At 34.2% G+C, this 23,777-nt stretch overlaps 1 protein-coding gene across 3 annotated transcripts; it reads right to left on the bottom strand.

The window, feature by feature from the left end:
- Positions 1-8,316: 8,316 nt before the first annotated feature.
- LOC119644820 (protein lava lamp) lies at positions 8,317-21,306 on the bottom strand. 3 transcript variants are annotated; one of them, XM_038044576.1, is made up of 6 exons: positions 21,240-21,306; positions 20,667-20,914; positions 10,742-20,594; positions 10,300-10,417; positions 10,080-10,228; positions 8,317-10,018 (listed from the first exon to the last, which is right to left on the bottom strand). In XM_038044576.1, exons 2-6 carry the CDS (start codon positions 20,733-20,735, stop codon positions 9,930-9,932), a joined length of 10,278 nt encoding a protein of 3,425 aa, XP_037900504.1. In that variant the 5' UTR covers positions 20,736-20,914; positions 21,240-21,306; the 3' UTR covers positions 8,317-9,929. The 3 variants fall into 3 exon arrangements, with proteins under 3 accessions (XP_037900504.1, XP_037900506.1, XP_037900505.1); XM_038044578.1 differs by having other exon boundaries at positions 20,667-20,909; positions 21,240-21,292; XM_038044577.1 differs by lacking the exon at positions 21,240-21,306 and adding an exon at positions 21,006-21,111 and having other exon boundaries at positions 20,667-20,909.
- Positions 21,307-23,777: the final 2,471 nt, after the last annotated feature.

Here is a 23,777-nt window from a genome sequence, read left to right on the forward strand (position 1 = left end):
ATTACTTGTCAAAATAATTCAATGATTAGTTTTAAAAAAAAAAAAAAAAGGAAAAGAAGAGTGTATATCCGTTACACTAGGCACTTGATTTACTTATTTGCTGACTGTGCTGACTGTTCATCAGAAACTGTGACTTTGCGTTACGTTAGACTTTGCTGCTGATGGTGCAGTGGTGTCTGTTGTATTGTTTTGTGGACTCCAAGTTAATAACCTGATTTATATGACAATTGTGTGCGTATGATTGCGTGTGTGTGCACGCGTTAGAGAAAGAGAGAGAAAGAGAGAGTGAGAAAGAGGGAAAAGAGAAAGAATGAGAGAGAGAGAAAGGCGAATTGCTTCTTACACTACTCACGAATCTCACTCACTATTCACTACGCTATTATTTCACAGTCAAACGAATGAAATTCCTCTACTTTTTTGCTCTTCGGATAGAGAGAGTCGTGCTATTTGTTTTTGTTTCTTCGTTTATGTTTAACCACGTTTAATTAACGCTGCCAAATATGCCGGGTTGTTTTGTCCGTCGTGTAGGTGATCGTGATCATTGGTTTTGTTTTCTATTCGTTCGTTATTCTTTTTCTTATTTATATTATTGCTTTTCTTTTTTTTTTTTATTTTTCTCTTTTATATACTCAAATAATTCACCATCAACTGGCACTTCACTTGAAAACAACCAACTTGCGCACAGAGTAGTCTTGTCTTGCTGGCTACACAGTTGAACAGAAACAGAACCAAAATATCAATTTGAAATCAGCGTTGCCGTGAATAAGAATTTCGATTCTCTATACACATACTTTAAAGCGATATGTTGCTGCAAATTACTGCAATCAACTGCTTAATCTTTCTACGTTAAATTAATTCTTTTTCTATTTTTCTTATTTTCAATTAGAACATAATCCACAATTATCATTGTAATAAGATAGCAACTTGTTGACTTCATTGTTCTCCTTTATCCGTTGCCTTTAATTTAAACATATTCAATACATCTTTATATATCAAAGCATATTGATAATTGGAAAAGCATTTTTTAGAAAAATCGTTAGAATGCACCCAAGTAATTAAAAACATATATGCCAAAGTGTGACTGCAGGCATAATGTTACTCGTGTAGATATATATTTTATTTCTTGGAATATAAATTTATTAAGAGAAGACACTTGAGTCTAAAAAATGTTTACATATGCTTGGTAAATATATTCTATGCCTTTCGAATGGCTTTTCATTTCACATTTTCGCGTCCAGCACTCGACGACAGTTATACAATTAACTTTCTTTGACACGACAAGGATGGGAAAGTCGTAGAGGGTATATCGCATCTTTGAAATATATATAGTAAAAAATCTGGCATTTTTACCTATTATCAAAGAGAAGCAATTTGTTTTATTTATCTATTTTTTATTTTTTTTATTTTATAAAATATCTTCATTTATTCAAACAAAAAAAAAAAAAAATAACTGTTTCAGGATGACCTAAACTTTTACATATAGTTGCGTTATTACAACGAAAATACTGCAATTGTAATAACGCAGGTAACTCTAATGAAATCGCTTTGAAAATGCAAAAAGCAAGTAAACTCGTAAATGATCGTTTTTGCTTAGAAACGTCTTTCAATATCGAAAATGCTGGCTATGTGATTTTAAAACATCAATAATCGCACGATTTAAAAAATAAAAAAAAAAAACGATCTTTTTGTGCATATTTTTAGTAAATACTTGTGGCGATCTTCAGAATTTTTATTGAGAAACATTAAATAGGGCTTAATAAAGTTTAAAACGTAGTCACTCATGTTTAGTGAAATGAAACGTCGTTAAAATGTCTTTACGCACAACGTCATAGTTAATCAAAACGATAGATTCTGAAACTGCGTTTCGCATATCTATTAACCATCGACGTTTTGTATATATGATCTACATATAGCCGAATGAATCAATTTGATTCACTTTTTTATGGAATTGCCACAGTCGCAAAATGTAGGAGAGCAAGTTGAAATTTGGCATTTGTCGCATATATTCCATCCGATTAAGAAAGCAAAGTTAAAAATTGAATTTAATTTGCATATAAGCACGCTCAAAGTAGATAAGAAATTAAAACAAACTCCTAAAAAAAACAACTAAGGAAATTAAATTCGGTAGTGGCCGCATCTTTTATGCCCATCATCGTCTTAACGTCAAAGAGAAAAAAAAAGGGGAAAAAAACAAAATTTTCATGCTCTGTAATATGAAGTGAGCATGTCTGATTTTTGTCTATTTTCAAAATAAAAGTTTCTTCAGTGCAGCCGTGTGGGCGGTGTAGTCGTATCCTTGGAAAAATTTTTAAGGCGGACAGACGCACATGCTTAAATCAATTTAGAATGTGATGCTGATCAAGAATATATATACTTCTGATATATATTATGATATTTTTTTCTGGGCGTTGCAAACGTTTTGACAAAAATGAATACACCCGTAACCGAAGGGCGATATCAACAATTTTTTCTTATTTTCTTCTATAAATCAAATACTCATCAGCACCACCTACATACAAGTTCAGTTAAGCATGATTTCGAAGGATCTATTTATAAAAAAATTCATTTTCTAATTTATTGCCAATTTTTCCAATTGGCTTAAGAACTTGACTGGCGAGTATAGCGTTATAGGACAAAGGTCAACTCCTTGCTAAGAATGCAAACAAGAAAGAATTCAAACCAATTTCAATTGATCCTTCGAAAAGAGTAAAAATAACTCTATAGAGCGTTTCATGTTTGCAACAAATGAACGAAATATTTACATGCCAAGTGTTTATTATTAGTGTAATGTACATCTGGACAATATGAGCCTTGTAATTACAGTAAAGCAATAAAGTCTACAGACAGTGGGCTAAATTGAAGATTTCTCTCATTAATATTTGCATTTACTCGTTGGGACTCAAAAAGTACATTTCTTTCAAATTTTTATTTGACTTGGGACAAAGTTAAAACCACAAAATGTACTCCAATCTCAACAAGCTATCATAAAAAAAGGAGTGCACATACAGCGAAAAGACATCACTGGAAGCATCGAAAAAAAAAAAAAAACATCTTTAATTAACGGTACCTAGATTTTGTACATGCTTTCGTAGATTCAAATAATAATTTATCAATTAAAAGGATATTCTTGACATCTTTTCCCTAAAATCTCAATTTCTCAAGAGATTAGGAAAGTGATTATAACAACTGAAGAAGTGGGGAAAAATTGTACGGAGAAATGTGAAAAACAATTGAAATTAGTCGTCCAAGCTATTACAGAAAATTACAATAGCATAAATATCGGGGAAAATAAGCACCGATCAGACGGATCAAACAAACTTATAGAATATGGAAAAAGAAATATTGTCGTAAGTGTAATAAATGCGGAAACCTAAAGCGTCGAATGCAATCCAAAATTTTACTGTAAACTGTAAAGGAGGGTGGAGAGAGAGTCTATGGTCTATGCAGTAGGAAACCACTGATCTTTTTTGGCACTAAAGTGAATCGTCATGTTCAGCTCGATCTTTTGAAAGCCAAATTTAAAGACACCCGCAACTGAAATGGGTCTCTCGTCTAAATGCACCTTCCAGCAAGATAACGTTTCGAAACATACATCTCTCATTGTAAAGGAATGGCTGTTTTCCAATGTCCCCAAAACGTATATGACATGAATTGGAAAGCCGAACTTGAAAACATGGAAGGACCTAAGGAAACTTTCATTGGGGAATGGATTAAAATTGATGTAGTTGTAATAAAAAAATTCGTTTCTTTGATGCCAAAACGTATGTACGCAAGTGCTACTAGATGCCTAAAGGTGATCCAAGAAAATATTAGCCTTCTAATTTCATCCAAAAACGGTGTATCAACTATATATGTACAGCTTTCTGTTTTTGTTTTATGTTTTCGAAATTGAAAATATGTTTTTTCCTTAGCCAATTGACTTTCATTTCACTTCATTTATTCATTCATTAAGTGACTAAACAGCCATAGGCCTATTAACTTTTTACAAAGATGCATTTCATGTGCAAAAATCAACTATGACATCGGTAAATATACAAATCAGCTAGCATGGCTGCTAATGTAGTCATCTTGCTCCATTAACTCCGTGACCATCAATTCCTACCGAAAAAAAAAAAACAGTGATTATGAATTTAGTAGTGCGGTCAATTTTCTTCTAAATGTATTCAAAGAACCTTCAAAGGATTTCAGACTCAGTGGTTAGGCAGTCCAACATCTAGCAACACGAACAGTAAAACATCGTTTGCGATTAGAAAAACATTCGTTCTGGAAATCTGCAGTCTTTCAATTAAAAGGCATGAGACTCGAATTTGAATAATTATGTAGAGGTAGATAAGCGACTTGAACTTTAGATAATCTTATTCAGGGCATGCTTGTTAACTAATAACGTTCGGTTTTGAATCGTTGTTGTCGTAAGTGAAGGCGACTGGCCACATGCCAAGTTGCAACTTGGAATCTCAACTTTTATGGCAATTATGGCAATTTAACAAAACAAAAAGGGATCAAATTGACTCAATTTGGTAAAGATATTCATGTCGTTGACATCTCGAAGAGCGGAATAGTTAAAAAAACAATCTAGTATAGCTATTTACAAGGTCTTTTTCATATAAATGAAATTTTTTGAAAATTACATAAATATTTTCTCAAAGCTCGAGCATTAAAGTGAACAACAATTGACCTAGTCGGTAGTGTCAGTGTTAAGTAAGAAACAAAATTGTTTACACATTGCACCTGTAACATATAGATCTTGACTTATTACAATATAGTATTATTATCTTCTCGTTTGTCTATCTAAAAAAGAAAGAGCGCCACTAGCTACAGCATTGCAACGATGTTCTTAAGCTTCCATCCATAGCTTCCGAGCCCAAAGACAGCACTTTAGCAAGTAATGCATTGAACATACAAACGTAACGGATAATTGCTCAGGATACTATAAAAAGCTTGTTTTTATAATAGAGTTTATCGCTTTTTGATTCATTTCCCGGTCATATCTTCTTACTAACCCATTTCGTTCGTTTTCAAAATTTTTAATTTTCGCGTCCTTGAATTCCGCTATTCAGTAACTGAAAATGTTGTTTTGTACACATAAATGCCTTCCGGTGAAATTGATTGCTTCATCAAGCGTATCTGTCGCGTTCAAATTGCCCGAAATTTCAAGTATAGATAACTTGGATATATATGCTATATATGCTATATATGTAAGTTTCAGTTGTTTACAATGTGTCGAAAATTTAGAATGTTACCTACCATTTACGGCATTGCATCTTTCCTTGATTTTAATTGGGTTGAGCTGGAAAGAAAATGCAGCTGAAGGTCCGGAAATGCTACGAAACAGTTAAAAACTGGTTTGCGTGAGTATTTGTGCACAACATATTACTCTCGAAAACGGTGAATGTTCGCATAGGTCCTGTCTGTCTCCTGTAAAAGCGACCCAGGAAATAATTTTCAGCTTAGGCTAGCAATTAACGATGACACATATTTCGATTATTAAGCTTTGTAGCACAATACAGTACAAATCCATTAGAGTCAAAACAATATACATGTACCCCATGTACCAGATGGTGTAACAATCCTGAATATTACTTTTTAACACGTTCGCTGACATGAATGCTATGGCATTCATTTTCATTATGATGCAAATTATTTTTCATTTAACTTTATGTAAACCGGGGGTTCTTTAATTATTACACTTGCCAAAGTATTGATTAACCGATTCTTCAGCTTTTTATGCCCGTCATCGCAGGACGATGGGTATATTCATTTTGTCAACAAGTTTATAACGCCCAGAAGAAAACATCAGAAACCCCACAAAGTATATATATTCTGGATCGGCATCAAATTCTATCAATCGGTTTAAGCATGTCCATCTGTCCGTCTGTGTTATGCCAAAATGAAGCTACCGACTTTAAATTTGGCAAAAACATTGCAAGTTCTTGCACGCACGTTGAGCCAAATCAATCAAAAGACACGCCCACAGAACTACGTAGACCGAGATCACGTCTGTTTAACAAAAGGAATAAAAAATTGACTTTGTACTCATTACTATAAATAAACTATAGCAAATAAATGTACAAAAATTTGCACGCGCATTCTATAAGCTTCATGAAAATGGAAAAAAATGATCACGCCCATCCAATATTATAGTCCGTTAAAAACTTTTTTTTTTTTTTCAATTTCAATTCAATTTCATAACACGCAAAAATAAGCTTCAAACACTCCATAAAGTATTTAAATTCTTGGCCACTGTCAAATTTGGAATACACCTAAGCATATATATGTGTGCGCATGTGAACAATATTCACGTCAATCCCAGGTAAAAAGATTTGTTTTATACTGTTGCGAATGCTGTATCGTTCGTTGCATATATCGATTAAAATACGATCTTCTAACTACGCTTAGAAAATGTATTCAATCAGATTCCGGATATATATATAAAAAAAATTAACTGTCACTTCTTGTACCTCGCTGACATTCTTATTGACCGCAAGCGTGTTAAAACGCTTAAGCTTACAACATTCCATATGGATTTATTTTCGATATTAATAGATAATTGGGGTCATACCTACCAATATGGTCAATCGGCTCTCCAGTCAAATATACTATAAGTGAATGAAACTAAGGAATGGACTTTAAGGTTTAAGCAACTTATACACGTCTATGTAAGACGATTTTTAGAAACGAGAAGATGCGGAATTCCAAGTGTAGGCAGTTCCTAAAGCGAGTCATTGCCACCATAAAAGACCTTTCAAGGATTAGTTTATGGATTGTAGGAATATAGATTAAAGGATCTCGAGGATTATACAATGGTAACAAAAATTATAACAGGTTAATAGCATATAATGGTCAACGAAGCTATGCAAACACAAAAAAATATGGATGGCACTTAGAACACACACAAGCGTGAAAAAGACGACACATGGGTGCAGAGGAAAGGCAGAAACTTTTGAAAATATATCTTAAAACATAATAAATAACAATTAACACAAAAACAAATTATAATTACGAGTTAAACTTAAATTAGAAATTAAATAAATACAACTTCTCTGTGGCTTAATATATATTTTATACTATAAGGTTATAATTAGTGAGAAACTATCTCATAAGCAATGTTTAGAAATTGATTCCTGGATATGTTTGTTATAAATTTATTTATCAATTTCGAAACTACAAACATATAGCTCTTGTGGGAGCTTTAACTGAAAAACTAAAGGCAAAAGACTATATATAAAAAAAAAAAAGTCAAATATTAAAAATTTCGTTTACTTTATTTTTTTTTTTACATATTATGGCTATCGTTTTTTATGTTCAAATAGCGAATTTATTACAAATAACGATAGCATAGGCGTTATATTAATTCAACGAACGCATTAATTAAATAGATTTATTTAATAAATTAATAAAAATACGTTCTTCATTATTGCGAAATTAAAGGTAGAAATAATACAAACTGCAAACTTAATTATTATCGTTTAATGAAAAGTATTGACGATTGTTCCGAGTCACATTATTACAATTAAAGCAAATAATTGCAATCGAGTCGAATTTGATTGGTTTGTGTCTACTCGTTCTCACTATTCCTTGTTTACCGCTCTAAACATCTTATTACGTTTGGAATAAGAAGGAAGAGAAAATCGCATACCATACATACACCAAACTGTTTTATTTAAGGTGAATCTTAGAGCTCTCTTACACAATGTATATACAAGGTGTGTTGAAAAAAACAAAGTGATATTTTATTTTGCCCGATAAATATGTAATTATGGCCTCTCAATATCAATATCTATTTTAATACCGCTTTAATGAAATATACTTGTGCCAGCATTTTTTCCAATCCTCGAAGCACTACTCATATGTGTTTATTTATATGACGCTTAAGTTCTCCAACGATGAGGTCTTTATCTATTTGATCATGACAGAGCTCCATTCTTTCATTGGTTGTTTCACTTTTGGATTGAGAAAATAGTTGCGAGCGTCCGGTCAAGGCCGGTAAATATGCTGGCTGAGGCATGATTACGGTATTGTTTTTGGCCAAAAAAATAACGAACAAGAAAATTCGAAATTGAGCAATTTCGGAATAAACTTCGCTATCACATATTTTAAGCTAAAACATCCGAAAAACGTGGGATGACATGAGCCAAACGATATATCGACGTGTCCAACAGTTTCTCTTGAAGTGATTCGACACTTCTCCACAACAATTTTCTTCACTGTCTCAACATTTTCATCGCTTGTTGACGTGCTGGGGCGTCCACGAAGGGCATCGTCATTAACAACTTCTCTGTCTTCTGTGAAGAGCTTGTACCAACATTTCGTTTTTTGTTTTTTTTTTTTTTTGCTCAAAGTAAACTCGCCCAATGCGCTACAGTAGTCAACATTGGAGCACGGATTCTTCGATATGTTGAGGACATGTGTATTAACAGAAAAAAAAAACAGTGATAATCAAAAACACGTAGCCCACGAAATTTGAAAAGTCATCTATTTTTTGAACACACCTCATATATATACATATTTATGGGCACATATCCATAAATCGATTAAGAAGAAGAATGAATCAGAAGAAGGAAAAATTAATTACAATTATAAGTAAAGAAGCAGACAAGTATAGTGAATTTTTAATAAAGTTCGACACAGTCTTAGTATATATAACGTAGGGTTAGAATTAAAAAAGCTTCTTTGAATTCGATTACAATACAATACAATGTTTATTTTATCGAACTTTAAATCAAAGGAGGATAACTTTTCATAGACTATACGAACTTTGATTTTTCTTCGTTTTGAACAGTCTTTCGATTTCTTATCCCGAGTGTTTAGTTCATTTGTTGAATGAAGTATAGCAAGCAATGCTTTAATTAAATTAACGAAAAGAAAAATTTCGTAACATGTGCTCTAACGGAATAGTTATATAATTAATGCTCCTTCACTTTAAGGGCACTTTCGTGAGTGAAATGCAAATACAAAGATTTACTCAAATTGTAACCAACTGAAAGTGAGTTTGCATTCAAGTCGATGATCGTATGATATATAACTTTTTACTAAATTCTTAACAATGAAAGGTAGCAAAGTGTTTTTGACGTGAATTCTGGATAATTTCTTCCCTTCATCTTTCACAATGTAATCGATAGTTACAGATTGGCTGTTTGTTGTACCCAGTGTTGTAATTTATGCCTTTGAACCCTTTCTTCTACATTTATTCCCTTGAAGTGATAACTACACGAATTCGGTTTGTTTTTCTGCTTTTCCAGTTCGTTAATCTGACGTTTATAGCAAAAATACGAAATAATTATAATCATTTCTAAATACTTCATCATATACATACTAAGATTCTCTTCTTTCTACTCTAAAATCAATTTTGTCCAATATGTGTTTACATATTTTATGAGATTTTTTTTTTTTTTTTTCTATAGCTTCTTCTGATCTCCTTATGAATATTTTATGAAAGTAAAAAATATCATTTTTTTAATAATAAGAATTTTTTCATAGTAACCAACTTTATAAGAACTTAATCTGACATTATCCACGTAACGCACAATAACATAAGAATTAAAGTATTATTACCAACGTTGATTTATTAATATAACCCTTCGTTTCATGTACATTTTAATTCGCCCCTTTATAGTTTAGTTCAATGTTATTTTCTACGATTTATGTAAACTTACAATTCTTATCTGTAAAAAAATCGAAATATGTAACGGACACATATACCAGGATAATAACATATTAATGCTTTGCAATATTTCTATACATAGATATATACACATATAATAAGAAATGGGAAAAGAAAAGCTATGAGTGAGATGATTAATTCAACACTCAAACAGAATCTAAGAAATAAAGTACGTACATCATTGTATAGGGATATTTTACATATGATTGGAAAAAAAGTGTAACCCTTTTTTTTTTTTTTTTTTTTATAAAATTCATGAAAGTTTCATTCAGTTAGATTGTAAACCACCAGAATTATTGCTTTTATTGCCCCACAGCCAATTTAATAGGACGGCGGAAGGCGATTGATTGATTTGGGCTAAAAGTTCAATTCAAAATAGTCAATTATTTACGAGTTAGATGCCACTAAAAACACTTACATAAGTCGGTGCCAATTATTTCGGATACAGCTGCAGATGGCATTTTTGCTACATCTTGTTGGATTTTCTCCATTTGACGTATACGCTGCTCTCTTTCCTCTCTAATCACTTTATCTTTGGAATGCTTAACCGTTTGTAACTGTGAGAGCCTTTATTTAACGCAGACAGAAGCCATATATTGAAATATTGAAATTTACAATGAGAAACCTACAAAACTTACTTTTGATTTAATTCAACATCATCCGCACATGTAATGGATGGCGAACTAGACATGGAGATATTGCCTAAATTATCAATCATTGGAGAATTGGCAGGTGAACCAACTGTAGCTGACGAAGCTTAAGGAAAAAAATAAAAATAAATATATATAAATATATAAAATAGAAATAATAATAATGAAAAATTATAAATCTTTGAAGAAGAAAGATTTTGCCCAATTTTTAAAGCAAATATATGAAATTTCTTCAATTTTGGAATCCTTTTGCACATAATAATAAATCAGAGAAACAACAACTATATCCAATTTTTTTTTTTTTTTCAAAATTTGTATTAGTCGCTCGCTGCTGTCCATCTAAATTTTACAATATCAATGAATTACAATAGTAAAGGGATACACGTAAGCCATTGGTCCTACGATAATAGATTAAAAATTGACGTCTTACCTTCGTTATGTATGTTGGACTGTGATTTTATGGTTTCTATTTGTCTCAAAGTGTTGGAAAGTTTCAATTGTAAAGTGTCACGTTCCTCTAATAGAGATACTAATTCTAAAGTCATCTCTTCGCAACGCATATCTCGCTGGTGCAACATGTACAAAGCCAAATCTAACTCAGATTTAGGTACCATGGCCACATCGGCAATATTTCGTTTCATTTCGGGTGTAGAGCTTTGCAATTTGAATGGATCATATTGTGCGGCCAAACGAGCATATTCAGCTGATCGTATAGCCAATTGCTCTTTTAAGGTGACAATTTCAAGTTCTTGTGATTCAAGAGCTGCTTGCATCTTTTCTATAATTGCATCGGTATTTGTATCGTTTTCTTCCGTTATAATGCGCACGGGCGAAACATTTTTTGATGCCTCCTCTGAAGATGTACCAGAGACAGTGGTGGACTCGGAAGCAGGTGTAGACGTTGTTGTGGTTTCGGCGGACAATACCTGCGCTGATGTTCCGACAGGCAATTCTGGGTTTTGATTATTTTTTAAGCTGGCAATTTCTTCTTGTAAACGAGCCTCGGTGACCTTGAAATCGCGTTCACGCTGCGCCAAATGATCCTGCCACATTTTGGCAATTTCACCACAACTTTGATCTACTATCGTCTGCCAATGAGCACTCAATGCTGCGTAATCAGTAGATGCATCAGATTGGAGCAAATTGCTTTGCAATTTTGTAGTTTCTATAGTTTTACGCAACTCAGCAATCTCGATATTCTTAGTATCTAACTCTAAGGTGAGCATCTTTAGTTTATCCTCTAATTGTAAACTATCAAGCACGTGCTGATTAAGTGCCTGCAACTCTATTTCCATTTGTTGCTTTTCATTCAATAATTCTTCGTTTTGGGATTGTAATTTTTGAATTTCTACGCCGTCTCGCCCCTTAGTCTCTTCTGTTGATTTTCTTTTCTCTAGTTCAAGATTATTGATCAGTTCAAGTTTATCTTCTTCCAATGTTTGTGCTTGCATCTTCAGCATATGAATTTCTTGGTTTTTGGTGAGAATTTCCAATACTAATTTTTCTGTTTGATCTTCATTCATCAAATCGCTAACACGTTGCTTTAAGTGAACTATCTCAGAGTCTTTTTCCTGCAACTGAACCAAGAGATCTTCATCGACTTCCGCTTGCGACTTAATGTCAAGAGAAGTTTTCAACGATTCATTCTCGATTTGCAGCCTACGGACTTCATCTTTCAGTATTTCTATCTCAGATTGTAAATTTCGATTTGCCTCCTCATGCCTTTGTTTTTCGTCTTGTAGCGTGGAAACTTCTTTCTTCAATAAGTCAAGTTCTACTGTCACGGGCAAATTAGTGGTAGCATCTATTTGTTTTTCTTTTTGCTCTTTCAAGGCAGACAGTTCCGCCTCCAAATCAATTAGACTCTGTTTAGTATTATTTAAAATTTCTCGTGAAGTTTCGACCTCACTTAACAAAGACTCTATTTCGTCTTTTTGCTTTATTTCGTTAGCTTGACTTTGGGCTAAGCTGTCTGCTTGAACTTCCATTTCTTTGCTTAGTCTTTCGTGAGCGTTCAATAAGTTGTTGTAAGATTCCTGGAGATTTTGCATTTCTAGTCTCAGATTGTTGTATTTTGTGGCATCTGTATTTTGATTTGCGACTTGATCTTCCTCTAGAGACATAATTTGTTGACGTAGAGATACTACTGTTTCTTCTGCCTTTGCTAAATTAATCTTCTCCTCTTCCAGTAGAGCCTGCAATTCCAAACGATCTCCTGTTAAATCTTGAACTTCCAAAGATAGTGTAGAAATACGCTCTTCTAAGTTTTTAACATCAGCCGGGACGACAGCAGATGCAGTTATTGGTATGACTTCCTTTATAGTTGCCTCAGTCCCCCACTCTTCAAGAGTATTCAGTTTTTGCTGGAGTTCATGTATTCTAGTTTGATACATACGAACTTCCATATCTTGACGTTCCTTCATCTCGGACATACGCTCATTGCCAGCAGTTACAACATCAATACGTTTTAATAATTTTTCTTTTTCAATATTTTGCGACTCCTGTAGTCTACGCTGCTCCTCTAGCTGTTCTTCTAAAATCTTAATTTGTGCCTTCAATTCGTCTTGTATCGCAGCATCTAAGTCACCAAATACAGAATTCGACTCGACAGAAGATGATTTACGAAATGTTACTGCACTAGATGTCTGAAGCTCTTCGATCCTTGTTTTATAATCTTTTAATTTCTTCATGAGCTTACCAGATTTAATATGAAGCTCCTTCTTTTGTTCTTCACTACGCTCCAAGGCAAGCTGCAGTTCCTGTATACGTTCGTTGAGTTCTTGCATTTGCAACTCAAGTTGTTGTTCTTTAGGTATCAAAGATCGCTTCGTGCCCATAGGTGCTGTAGTCATTTTGGCGAAGTGTTCAACCTCGGCTTCAGCATCGCATTTTTCCCAACCATCACTCCAGTCAATGCCCAAATCAATTGCAGGCGTAACATCTTGACGGGGTTGACAATCATACGTTTTCTTGGGTACAATAAGTTCTTCTATAACTGGTTGAGTGGCTACCGTTGGCATGACGAGCGATTCAAAAACGTCCGGCATGGAATTACCAAAGAACATATCCAATGTTGGTTGTGCCGCTGGGTCCATTGGAGTTTCGCTGATGATTTGATCTTCCAATCTGCTTAGAGAAATCTTCAGTTGATCATTATTACTATCTTGTTGAGACATATCTCTTATCACTTCGTCGCGATTTTGTAAGAGTGTTTGCAGCCGTTGTACTTCATTTTCTAAATTTTCAAAATCCTTTTCCATAACAGCATGTTGAGACTGTTTTTGCAATAAATCCGCATTCTCTTTATTAAGTTTATTCAAGTCCGATTGGCTTTGTTGATAACGATTCTCTAGGTCACGTAAACGTTTCTCATTCTCACCCTCGCGTTGACTTCGCACTACCAATTTGTGTTCTAAATCTTGCGCATGTTTTTCCAAATCAGAGACATTGCGTTGTAGATCTTCAATCGTCGGATGCTCAGCTAAGGAAATATCGTCTGTTTGATCGCGCGCTTGTACAATGTCATCGAAAGGTGAACGTACTGAAGTATCAGTGGTGAAGAACATTGGTGGTGCTGGTATAACATCGTTTGATTCCGAAAGTGTATTGCTTACTGATTGCAGAGCCTCTACATTAATTACATCGTGTGCTCGTTCACTTAGCTCCCGTTGTACCTCATTGTGACTATTGAGCAATTCATCGAACTCGATTTGCAAATCCTCCAAGTTTTGCTGAAGACGAACGACAAGATTATTTTTTTCACTCAATTCTTGACCAAGACGATCTACTTCACTGACGTCCACACTTGACGTCGGTATACCAAATGTCAAAGTAAAATGGTCTGATTGTCCAGAGGTACTACAGGGTGCGTTTGAAATGGTCCTGGCCGTTGCTACCTGCGATTGCGAATTATGTCGTTCATAGTTTTCGATTAGAGCTTCTTTTTCCGCCAACAGATCAGTGAGACGTTTATTTTCCGTTTCAATGAATACTTGATCGTCGGTTTGATTTTGCCCAACTTGCATTCTTAACGTATCTAATTCCGCTATTTGTGTGCGTAGAGCCTGAAGTTCATTTTCATGGTTCGAGGTCAGACTTTCGATTTGAATACGTAAATTTTCAATTTCTGTTTTATCCTGTATAGTCTGCAAGCGGAGTTCCTGTAATTCATAGAGATCTTGTTGAGAGTTGTCGTTTTGCATTCTAAGCCATGGAATCTCTCTTTCTAATTCGCTCTTAGCTTGTTCCAAATCATTTATCGTTTCGTTAAGACGCACAATTTCATCTTTAAGCGCGTTGCATTCGTCTGACTTGCGTTCCAATTGCTCCGACAATTCTCGCTTATTTGCGTTCATTTCTTGTAGCTGTTCGCTAAGTTCGCTCTCCAAGTCATCTAGTTCTGCGCCCTTGGCCGTAAGTTTAGCTTCATATTCAGATTTTAAATGTTCTATATCGCTTTTTAAATGACTTACTTGATTACGCAATTCTTTAACTTCCTGCTCGTATTCATCATTACTGCAGGTCTTATAATGAGTGAATTCCTTATCTATGGATATATACTTTGATTGCCATTCATTCATATCCGCCTGAAGTTGTCTAACGCGTTCTTCCAATAGCTCTTTTTCGGTTTGCGAATCGAGAAGTCGCTGAGCTATTACGTCATCGTGTTCAGATAACATATTTAAACGATAGATGAGTTCATCTTCCACTTTTGCGTGCTCTTCGGTGTTTTGTTGCATCTGGGCGTCCATAACTTTAACTTTGCGCTCCATAGAAGCTCGCCGCTCTTCAAAGATCGCGACACACTCCTCAAGACGACATATTTTGTCTTTAAATTTTGTATTTTCTTGCTCCAGCGTTTCAATATAAGCCATGTCTTCTTGTAACTTTGCTTGAATGCCATCATGAAGGTTTTCTAAACGTGTTATGGTTTCTTGGAAATTCGTTTTCTCTGTATGATATTTTTCATTTAGCTTATTGTACGATTGCTGGAGCGTTTCCAGTTCGTTTTGATTCGAAGAATGGCTGGCAGCATCTAATCTTGCTTGGATAGTAGGCGAAAGCATTTCTTCTTCCGGCAAACTCGATAATTTTTCTTGCAAGTCTTTTAATTGAGCTTGCAATCGCTGTATTTGGCCGTTTCGTTCTTTAATAACGGCCTTCGATTTTTCAAACTTTAATGACTTGGCCTTAAGTTCTTCTGTTAATTCATTAAGTTTTGCTTCTTGAACGCCTAATTGCTTCTGCAACGAATCAATGTTTGATTGATAGTGATCGTCGGGAGCCTTTGCACGCGCTTCTTCGATTGTACGTTCTTTTTCTTCTAATATATTTGTTAATTCATTTATTTGCTGACAACTTTCTTGGTCTTTTTTGCGAAGATTAAGTAAATCATTTTGGAGTTCATTCAGACTGAATTCAGCCTTTTCAAGTTTAACGGTTTTATCAGTCAAAACAGTGGATAAATTTTCGTAATCGGCACTTTTAACCAAAGACTTGCTGCCCCAGTCTGATAACTGCTCCTGAGCAGCCATTAATGATTGCCTTAGATCTTCAATTTCTTGCACTTTCATTCGTAGATTTTCTTGAGCACAAAGCATATCTTCTCGAAGCTGTTCATTAGTGCTAGCCAGACCCCAATCGGAATTTTGTTCTCGACTAGCCATCAAGTCATACTGTAGCTGTTCGATAGCCCTATCACGCGATTCCAGTTCCTGTGTTTTGAGTTTCAATTGCGTTTGCGTACTATACAGTTCTTGGCGCCAATTGGAAATGTCTTGCTGCACTGACAACAACTCGGCTTGCAATTTTTCTGTTGACATTTTGCTAGACGCCACCGTCTTGTGTAGTTCTTCTATTTCTTGGACTTTCAATTTCATATTTTCTTGAGTTGACCGAAGCTCTTTACGCAATTGATCGACTTCCGAAGAATCACTCCAATCCGCTGCCAATTGTTGAGTTGTGGTCAAATCATTTTGTAATTGTTTTAAATACGTCTCATTTTCGGCAAGCATTACTTTTAATTGCATCGTTTCCTGCTCCAATTGTTGTTTACTCTTCTTGCAGTCTATCAGCTCTTCGGATTTCTCCAGCAGATTGTTCTCCTTCTCACTGATCAAATGCTGCAAATCGCCAAGTTTCTGCTCTAACTCTGTTTGATGCAATCGTAAATTTTGCAAATCTTGCACATCCAGCGAAGTGCTCGTAGTGGTTTCCAATTCTTTAAGTCGGGCTTCATATTCTTGACATTGTGCGATCTTCTTTTTCAGGTTAGCGGCATATTTTTTTAATTTCTCCAGTTGGTCCCTGTTACGTTGCTCTAACTCGCAATTCCTATTTTCCAATTGTTGCTTATCAGCTAGTAGCTTTGTCATCTCTTGTTTCTGGCTGTTTAGCACATCTTTTTGATCTTTATTCAATCTTTCCAATTCTTGATTTCTGCATTCGAGCCGTTGAAATTTCTTTTCGAGCTCAGCAAGATCACGCATATTTATCTCGTATTTATTTTCCAATTCGGCAATTTGTTCCTCTTTCTGCGTCAACGTGTTTATATTATCTTCCATGGCTTTATAAAGATCCTTAATTTGCTGATTAAGCGTATCAATGGTCTCTTGTTTGTTATCCAACTCATTAATTTGGTCTTGCACTAGATTTTTATTAATTTTTAAGGTTTCTCGCAATTGTTCATAATCTTTTTGTAGGTTCTGATTAAATTTTGAACCAACCTCAGAAAAACTTTCTTTAAGTGAGACAACTTCAGCTTTTAGAACTTCAATGTGTCGCTCGCGTTCCTGCAACTCTAAGAGCTTTATGTTCATTGCGTGCTCATTTTCTTTGTATGCCTCAATAAGTTGTTGCTTTTGCTCGATTACCAAAGTTCGAAGAATTTCCATTTCTCCTTCATAAGTTTCACATTTGCATTCCAACTCACGACGTACACGTGTTAGTTGTTCGAGATGCTTTTCGCAAGACATCTCCTTCTCATTTATTACACAATCGAAATTCTCTGATAATTGACGCAACTTTTGGAGTTCTTCATTGAGATCTGTTATAGCAGCAGTTTTTTCCTCGCCATTAGTGCGAGCTTCTTCCAACTGACGCGTAAGATCTTCCACTTTGGCGTGCAATTCGATGCATTGGGATTGATATTTTGCGACATTATTTAACGCTTCCTGTAACTGTTCTTCGCTTATAGTCGGCAGAATTGCTGCAGGTTCATCAATTGTTTTGTCATCCATTTGGTCCCGATCTTGTGATTCCCGAGTCTCATCCAATAGCCTTCGTAACTCTACAATTGTTGATTTAAGTTCACGATTTTGTGCCGTTAACTGTTCGTATTCGGCAAGAGCTTTACCGTTTGGAGCTGTTACGGCGACTACCGTTTCGACAACTGTTACCGTTTCTACGGCACTACTAGCTTCTTTCACTTTTTGTAAAAGTTCACTTAGCTGCGTGTGCGCGTTTTCCGCTTCTTTGGCCAATTTTTTTGAGACATTAAATTTCGACTTTTTATCGTTAGCTTTGCGATAAGCCTCTAACTCAGAGTTAAGTTTTGCGAGCGACTTTTCACACTTCTCAAAAAGAGTTTCACTATTGTCGAGTGCAGCTACTACCTCCGAAGATTGTTGCATTGACGTAAGTTCCTGAGAGTGTTGAGCTTTTTGCGACTCTGCGACTTGTACTGCCAAAGTCTCTTTCTCTTGTGTAAGCGTTTGCATTTTATTACCCAATTCCTCTTCGGTTTGCTTAGCTAAACTTAATTTACACTCTAGTTCTTTTTTGTCTTCTGTCAATTTATTGATACGTTCCTGGAGTTCATGATTCTCCGAATTCAAATGTTCCATTTTGTCCAACACTTCTTTGCGCTCGTTTGTGAAAAGTTCAATTTTGCTCATTAGCTCGGAACTTTCCTCTTTCAATTTAACCAAACTTTCGCTTAACTCTGGATTCATGTCAGTTTGCGTCAATTCATTGATACTCTCCAGATTTATAGAAGGCGCCTCAGTAGTTTGTACCGAGTCCAGGCGTTTGTTAAACTCTTCAATTTCTGCTTGCTCCTGCTGTGTCAAACGTTCAACAATTTCTATAGACTCCGCTGATGATGATGATTTACTTAGTTTTTCTACCTTGTCAAGCAATTCCATGTTTTCATTTAAATAATGTTCAAGTTTTTTATCCAGTTCATCTTTTTGTTTATTTAAGGTCATAATTTTTCTTTCGCACTCTTCTACTTCCTTGTTTTTGCTTTCCAGCATCGTTTGTGTAAATTTCAATTGCTCGGACAAAGATTTTATTTGCTCTTCTAATTGAATTTCGGAAAGTTCTGACTGGACGCGGGACTGATCGCCTTGTTTAAATGACTCCAATAAACAATCTTTTTCTTGAAGAGATTTTTGAAGCTCCGCAATATTTAATTCAAGATGTTCAATCAGTTCACCACGTTTGCGAGAATCATTGGAATCTTTATCGACTTCGTGCAATTGCCATTGACCTTTTTCATCTTCCAGTTCAATTATGCGTTGTTGCAATTCCTCCCTCACGACCTGTAAGCGCACTACTTCCGCATGCAGATCTGAATTTTTTTTCAGTTTTTCAATTAGCTTTTCGCCCTGTTTGCATTTCAATTTTAATTTTATCATAGTTTTGTTAGATTCATCTAGTTTCTGTTTTAGCTCTTGAATTTCCATCTGCAGTTCGGTTTTGTCAATTTCCTGGCAGCTAACAGTTGAAAAAAGGTGTTTAGTTTTGCTTACGTTTTCAAGTTTCTCCTCCAATACATTAAAATTAGCGTTCAAAACATTTAATTCAATTCTTTTCTCCATTAATTCTTCTTCATTCTTTTTAAGGGTTTGCAATGTATTCAGTAATTCTTCATTTTGTTTTTCAATTGTGGATTCTAATGATGCTATTTTGTCGGCTATCGAATTATCGCTAACTTGCAGTTGAACACTTTTATTAAATGTATCTTTAAGTTGAGAATTTTCCTTAAGAATTTCATTCCGTTCGTCTGTCAGCTCTTGGATTTGCTTGGCCATTTCATCACTAATCTGTGTGTCCGTGTCTGACGGTCGACAATTTTTCAGAAAATTATTTTCAGTTCCCTCTGATTCCCTTCCATAACAATGCAAGCTCTCATGAGCTTCGGCGAGCTCAATTCGTTGTTTGCTCACTTGCTCTTCCAACTCAATAACTTTAGAAGTTAAGTCCCGCCGTGCTGTTTCTAATAAATCATTTACTTCATTCTGTTCTTCAATACGTTTGAGTTGCTGACATATTTCTTGTCGTAAACGCTGATTTTCCGCGCCCAAATCGAAAGAGTAGAGTTCATTTAAATTATCGTTTGACCGTAACATTTGTTGAGAGACATTATCTAATTCATTTTGCATTTCCAATATTTTCTTTTTCAGACTTTCATTTTCTTTAATCAATTCAGTATATCCTGAGCTGTCAGACGGTGCTAGGGAAAGTGCTTCTTCTTTAGTATCAATTTCTTGTTTTAATCGGAAATTCTCATTTTGTTTTTCGACTAAACTTTGCTCTAGTTCGCTAATTTTAATTTCCATTTCATGACTAATAACGCTGAGCGAATCAGTGTTTTGATAATTTTGTTTCTCTTTTTCCAATTGCTTCTCTAATAGTCGACACCTATTTTCTAAAAATTTGATGCGTTCCCTTTCTAAACTGAAACATTGATTAGATAAATCTGTGGCGGATTTGTGCCGTTCCTTTGGTGCAGATAATGATAATAAGGAACTTAAATCATTCATGGATTTGCCCAATTCGAATGTGTTTTCCAAGCACTGCTGGGTTGAATCAAATTTTTCTTTCAATTGTGTTACCATTAGCTCCAGATGTTGCTTGCTTGAGGCCTTCTTAGCCATACGTAACTTATTCTGTTCCAATTGTTGACGCATAAGTAAAATTTTCTCATTTCCCGGCATATTAAAAACTGAATGACCGGACGAGTCGACAGACATTTGTTTAGCTGGCTGTACTCTTGAAGGTGTAGGATTTGGCGTTGAAGAATGGATGGGAGTTGGTGAAGATACAGATAAATGCACCTGAGAACCTGCAGTCATATGATCTTGCGAGTTCACAAAAATACTTGACGGTGTAGTTTCGGATGTTGAATAAGTTGCTACATTTACTCCTTGTCGAGAACGTGCTTTAGACTTTTTTAAACGATCTGCTATATGTTTAACTTTTTCCTGTGTCGCACACTTTGTCGAGCCGTGGGCAACTTCTGATTTACGTACCATTTCTTTTAAGGCTGAAATCTTTTCCTAAGATTCAAAACAATAAAATTCGTTTTAATTTATACAAGTTTAGTTTGAAATGTATTTAATAATGCTTACTTGCTGCTGAAGAAAAGTTTCTTGCAAATTGTTTATATCGGCTGTCGGTTCGTTCGTTTCGGAGGACATATTCGATTTACGCTAACCAAACTACGCGTTTGCGAAATACAATTAACCAACAAATCTTGTGTTGGAGCGCTTTATTAAACTACAATGAATATTTTCCGTAACAGTCACTTTTGCAGTGTTTGATTATGATGTTTAATTCATTTAGCATTCGCTTATTGAACGTAACAATGGTGCCTGTACTGAAAAAAAAGAGTGAATTTGAAAACGTATTAATTTTATTGCAAAACTATATAAATATTAAGAAAAAAAATATTAAAAACGAAATATGACCACATGAGTGACAGCATCAATTGTTTCCCCGTTTGTTTGTGCACGAATGTCATAAAAAAACTGACGTGTTCGTTTTTTAGGTAGGAAAATTTTCACTTAATATTTTTAATTTATTGTTGCACATGAAATAATTGCGAAGCTTAAAATTTCGAATACTTTTTTAATCAATTAATAATTTTGACCTTTTTCATAAGTTTTTTTTGTAAAATATTTCAATTTTTATGAGATAATTACCATAAATTTCTTGCGGACATAACTTATTACAGAAAAATATACGAATTGACTTCCATGTCAGCAATATCAGTATTGCCAGATCAGAATGTTATAACGTAAAATAAACAAGATAGTGCGCAATAATATATGAATTATGAACAAAAAACAAAATATATATTTTTTCAGCATTCACACACCGTTTGCTTATTTTTGATTTCTAAAATGATCCTGATTCGTTTTAATCATTTACGTTCGCAACAAATGAAATTGAAATCGGAAGCTTATTGAAAACATTTGAAGTTTCGAATGCTGAATAGAAGAGAAAATTTAAGAAATTCAAAAAAATAAACTTCAGCTGAAATGTAGTTCAGAAGTTTGCTTCAAAGACAGATGACGAAAATAATTTTTTTTTTCTTCATATTGTCAAGCTTTCTAGTTAAGTCGCGTAAGCCGCAAGATTTTCATTAATATTCTTTAAGGATTTTAAGAGCTAATCCCGTTCATTTATATTTATTTCGTACACCTACGTATGAATTGCGTTTATCAATATATTATTTCAGTCATAACGTGTTACGTACTTCTTTCTAGATCCCATTTAAAGCGCGAATTGAACTTTGATATAATTCTGCAGGAAGAGGTTTATGGTGAACTGAATTGAAGAGATAAATGAATGGTTCGTAGAATAGCAAGAAAGAGAGCCAGAATTATTATACGGAGGTAGACAAAATGAATGCACTAATCTGTCCAGTTTGTCAAAAATCAAAGCTAGTAATTTATTTAAATATGGATAATCGCTATAATTACCGTTGCAAATGCAGTGTTAAGTGAGTTGTTGAGCATGATTGTTAGATGATGACACTAATGATATATTTTGTCTTTCAAAGTTTTTTCTTTAAGGAAGATCCACCGGTTTTGCATTCTCTATTAATCGCAAAAATTGATACACATGGACTGTTTTGCTCGAAACGTTTAATCTTTTTTGTCAATCCTCTGACACAACAGTTAGAGATAATATGTGACACATGTGATTATTTTTCCTGCTTGTAAATGTTCAAATTTTTTACTCATATACTTTGATTTGTTACTTTGTTTTCATTTATGTGAATTTGAAATTTTTTTATAATCTCTCATAAGTGGTTTACATTAAATCCAGCTAACAATCAATACTGCCGAGTGAGGTAAGTATTCAAAATTCTTTTTCTAACATGTACATTTTTGCAAGTTGACATATTATCTAAATATAATTCTTTTGCAGTTAGGGGTTAAATTTTTCCTTTAAATAAATTCCCATTGCTTATTAATATGCTAGAGTCAATCAAATATCTTCATGGTTATGTTAATAATTCTCTTAATAATTTTTTAGTTTGGCTAATTTTACGAGCTGAAGAGAAGTTCTTTTCTTACGCCCACTTTAATGGTTGCGTTTAATAAAAGTTGCCTGCGAACACCCTACGATATGTTTGAACTTTAAAATTTCAGATCAAATAGAACTTAACGGTCCAAATACCTTGAGAGTGGTAACGATATAATTTAATCATTCGTCTTTCTATATTGTTTAGTTTTTTCGATATGATCTTTGAATTTTATAAAATTGTTCCCCTCATCTTATAAAGTTTCTAAATTGGCAGAATTAAATGCACTTCCATTAGTTAACAGATCTGCTGCATTCTTTTCGCTGAGATTAAATTGCGAAAATGGACTATGGTATACAACTACTTCAAGTTATCTTCAAATATATCTGCCAATATAAATTCCTCTGAATTGTAAACCCATCGACTAAATTGGTTAATTAAGTAAATTTAAATTGTTTTTAAAAAATAAATAAAATTATTCATCTATTCATTTTTATTGCGAAGAAAACATTTCTCCGATCTACCAGAATTTTACTGAAATTATCTTTGATAGATATCATTTGAAGTTGGACATGGTTTGTTTACATCGTTATGTGTTGAAAGCTGTATGTTGAAAAAAAGCTTTGTCTGCATAAAATGCTTTGCAATATTCGGCAAATAAAAGGAAAATGTAAATATGTGCATTTTTCCCTAATTAGATAAATATCTCCTTCCAATGGCCATAAACATACTTATGGTTTTTACGTATTTAAAATAATTTATTACTTTATGTACATTTTTTCTGTTGCATTGAAAGCAACAACAACAAGCTTTTTGCCTCAAAATTTAACACGGACACGAACCGAGAGACGTTTCGGATACAAACCAAGCAGATGTAGAATAATGGAATGAAACAATTTAAATCAACAACCAACATATTATATATACGTATATGGTTGTTGCTGCAAATTCTGTAAATTCGAAATTTTGTTCACATTCGCTCTGCACGTGTTACTGTTTACATTTCAAATGTAAAGACCATATGTGTCTTGTTTCTGTAAAAGTAGTATCCTGTGTATTTTGTTGTTGCATGTTTAAGAATTGTTGTGACTTCGTTTATTTATTATAATTCTGAAACACATCTTGATATTATTATTGTTATTATTGTTATCGTTATTGTTATTGTAGTTAACCTTTAAAATCGTTACTATCGAAAATATAATAAATT

This window comes from Glossina fuscipes, unplaced genomic scaffold (genome assembly GCF_014805625.2).
Source record: "Glossina fuscipes isolate IAEA_lab_2018 unplaced genomic scaffold, Yale_Gfus_2 0, whole genome shotgun sequence".
Taxonomy (NCBI): domain Eukaryota; kingdom Metazoa; phylum Arthropoda; class Insecta; order Diptera; family Glossinidae; genus Glossina; species Glossina fuscipes.

What these genes read in the sequence shown, in the direction of transcription:
- LOC119644820 (XM_038044576.1), bottom strand. Translation starts at nt 20,735, where the DNA reads ATGTCCTCCGAAACGAACGAACCGACAGCCGATATAAACAATTTGCAA. An exon ending in GTCCAACATACATAACGAAG is followed by an intron (nt 10,418 to 10,741) that starts GTAAGACGTCAA and finishes TTTTTCCTTAAG; the next exon opens with CTTCGTCAGCTACAGTTGGT. An exon ending in GATGTTGAATTAAATCAAAA is followed by an intron (nt 10,229 to 10,299) that starts GTAAGTTTTGTA and finishes CGTTAAATAAAG; the next exon opens with GCTCTCACAGTTACAAACGG.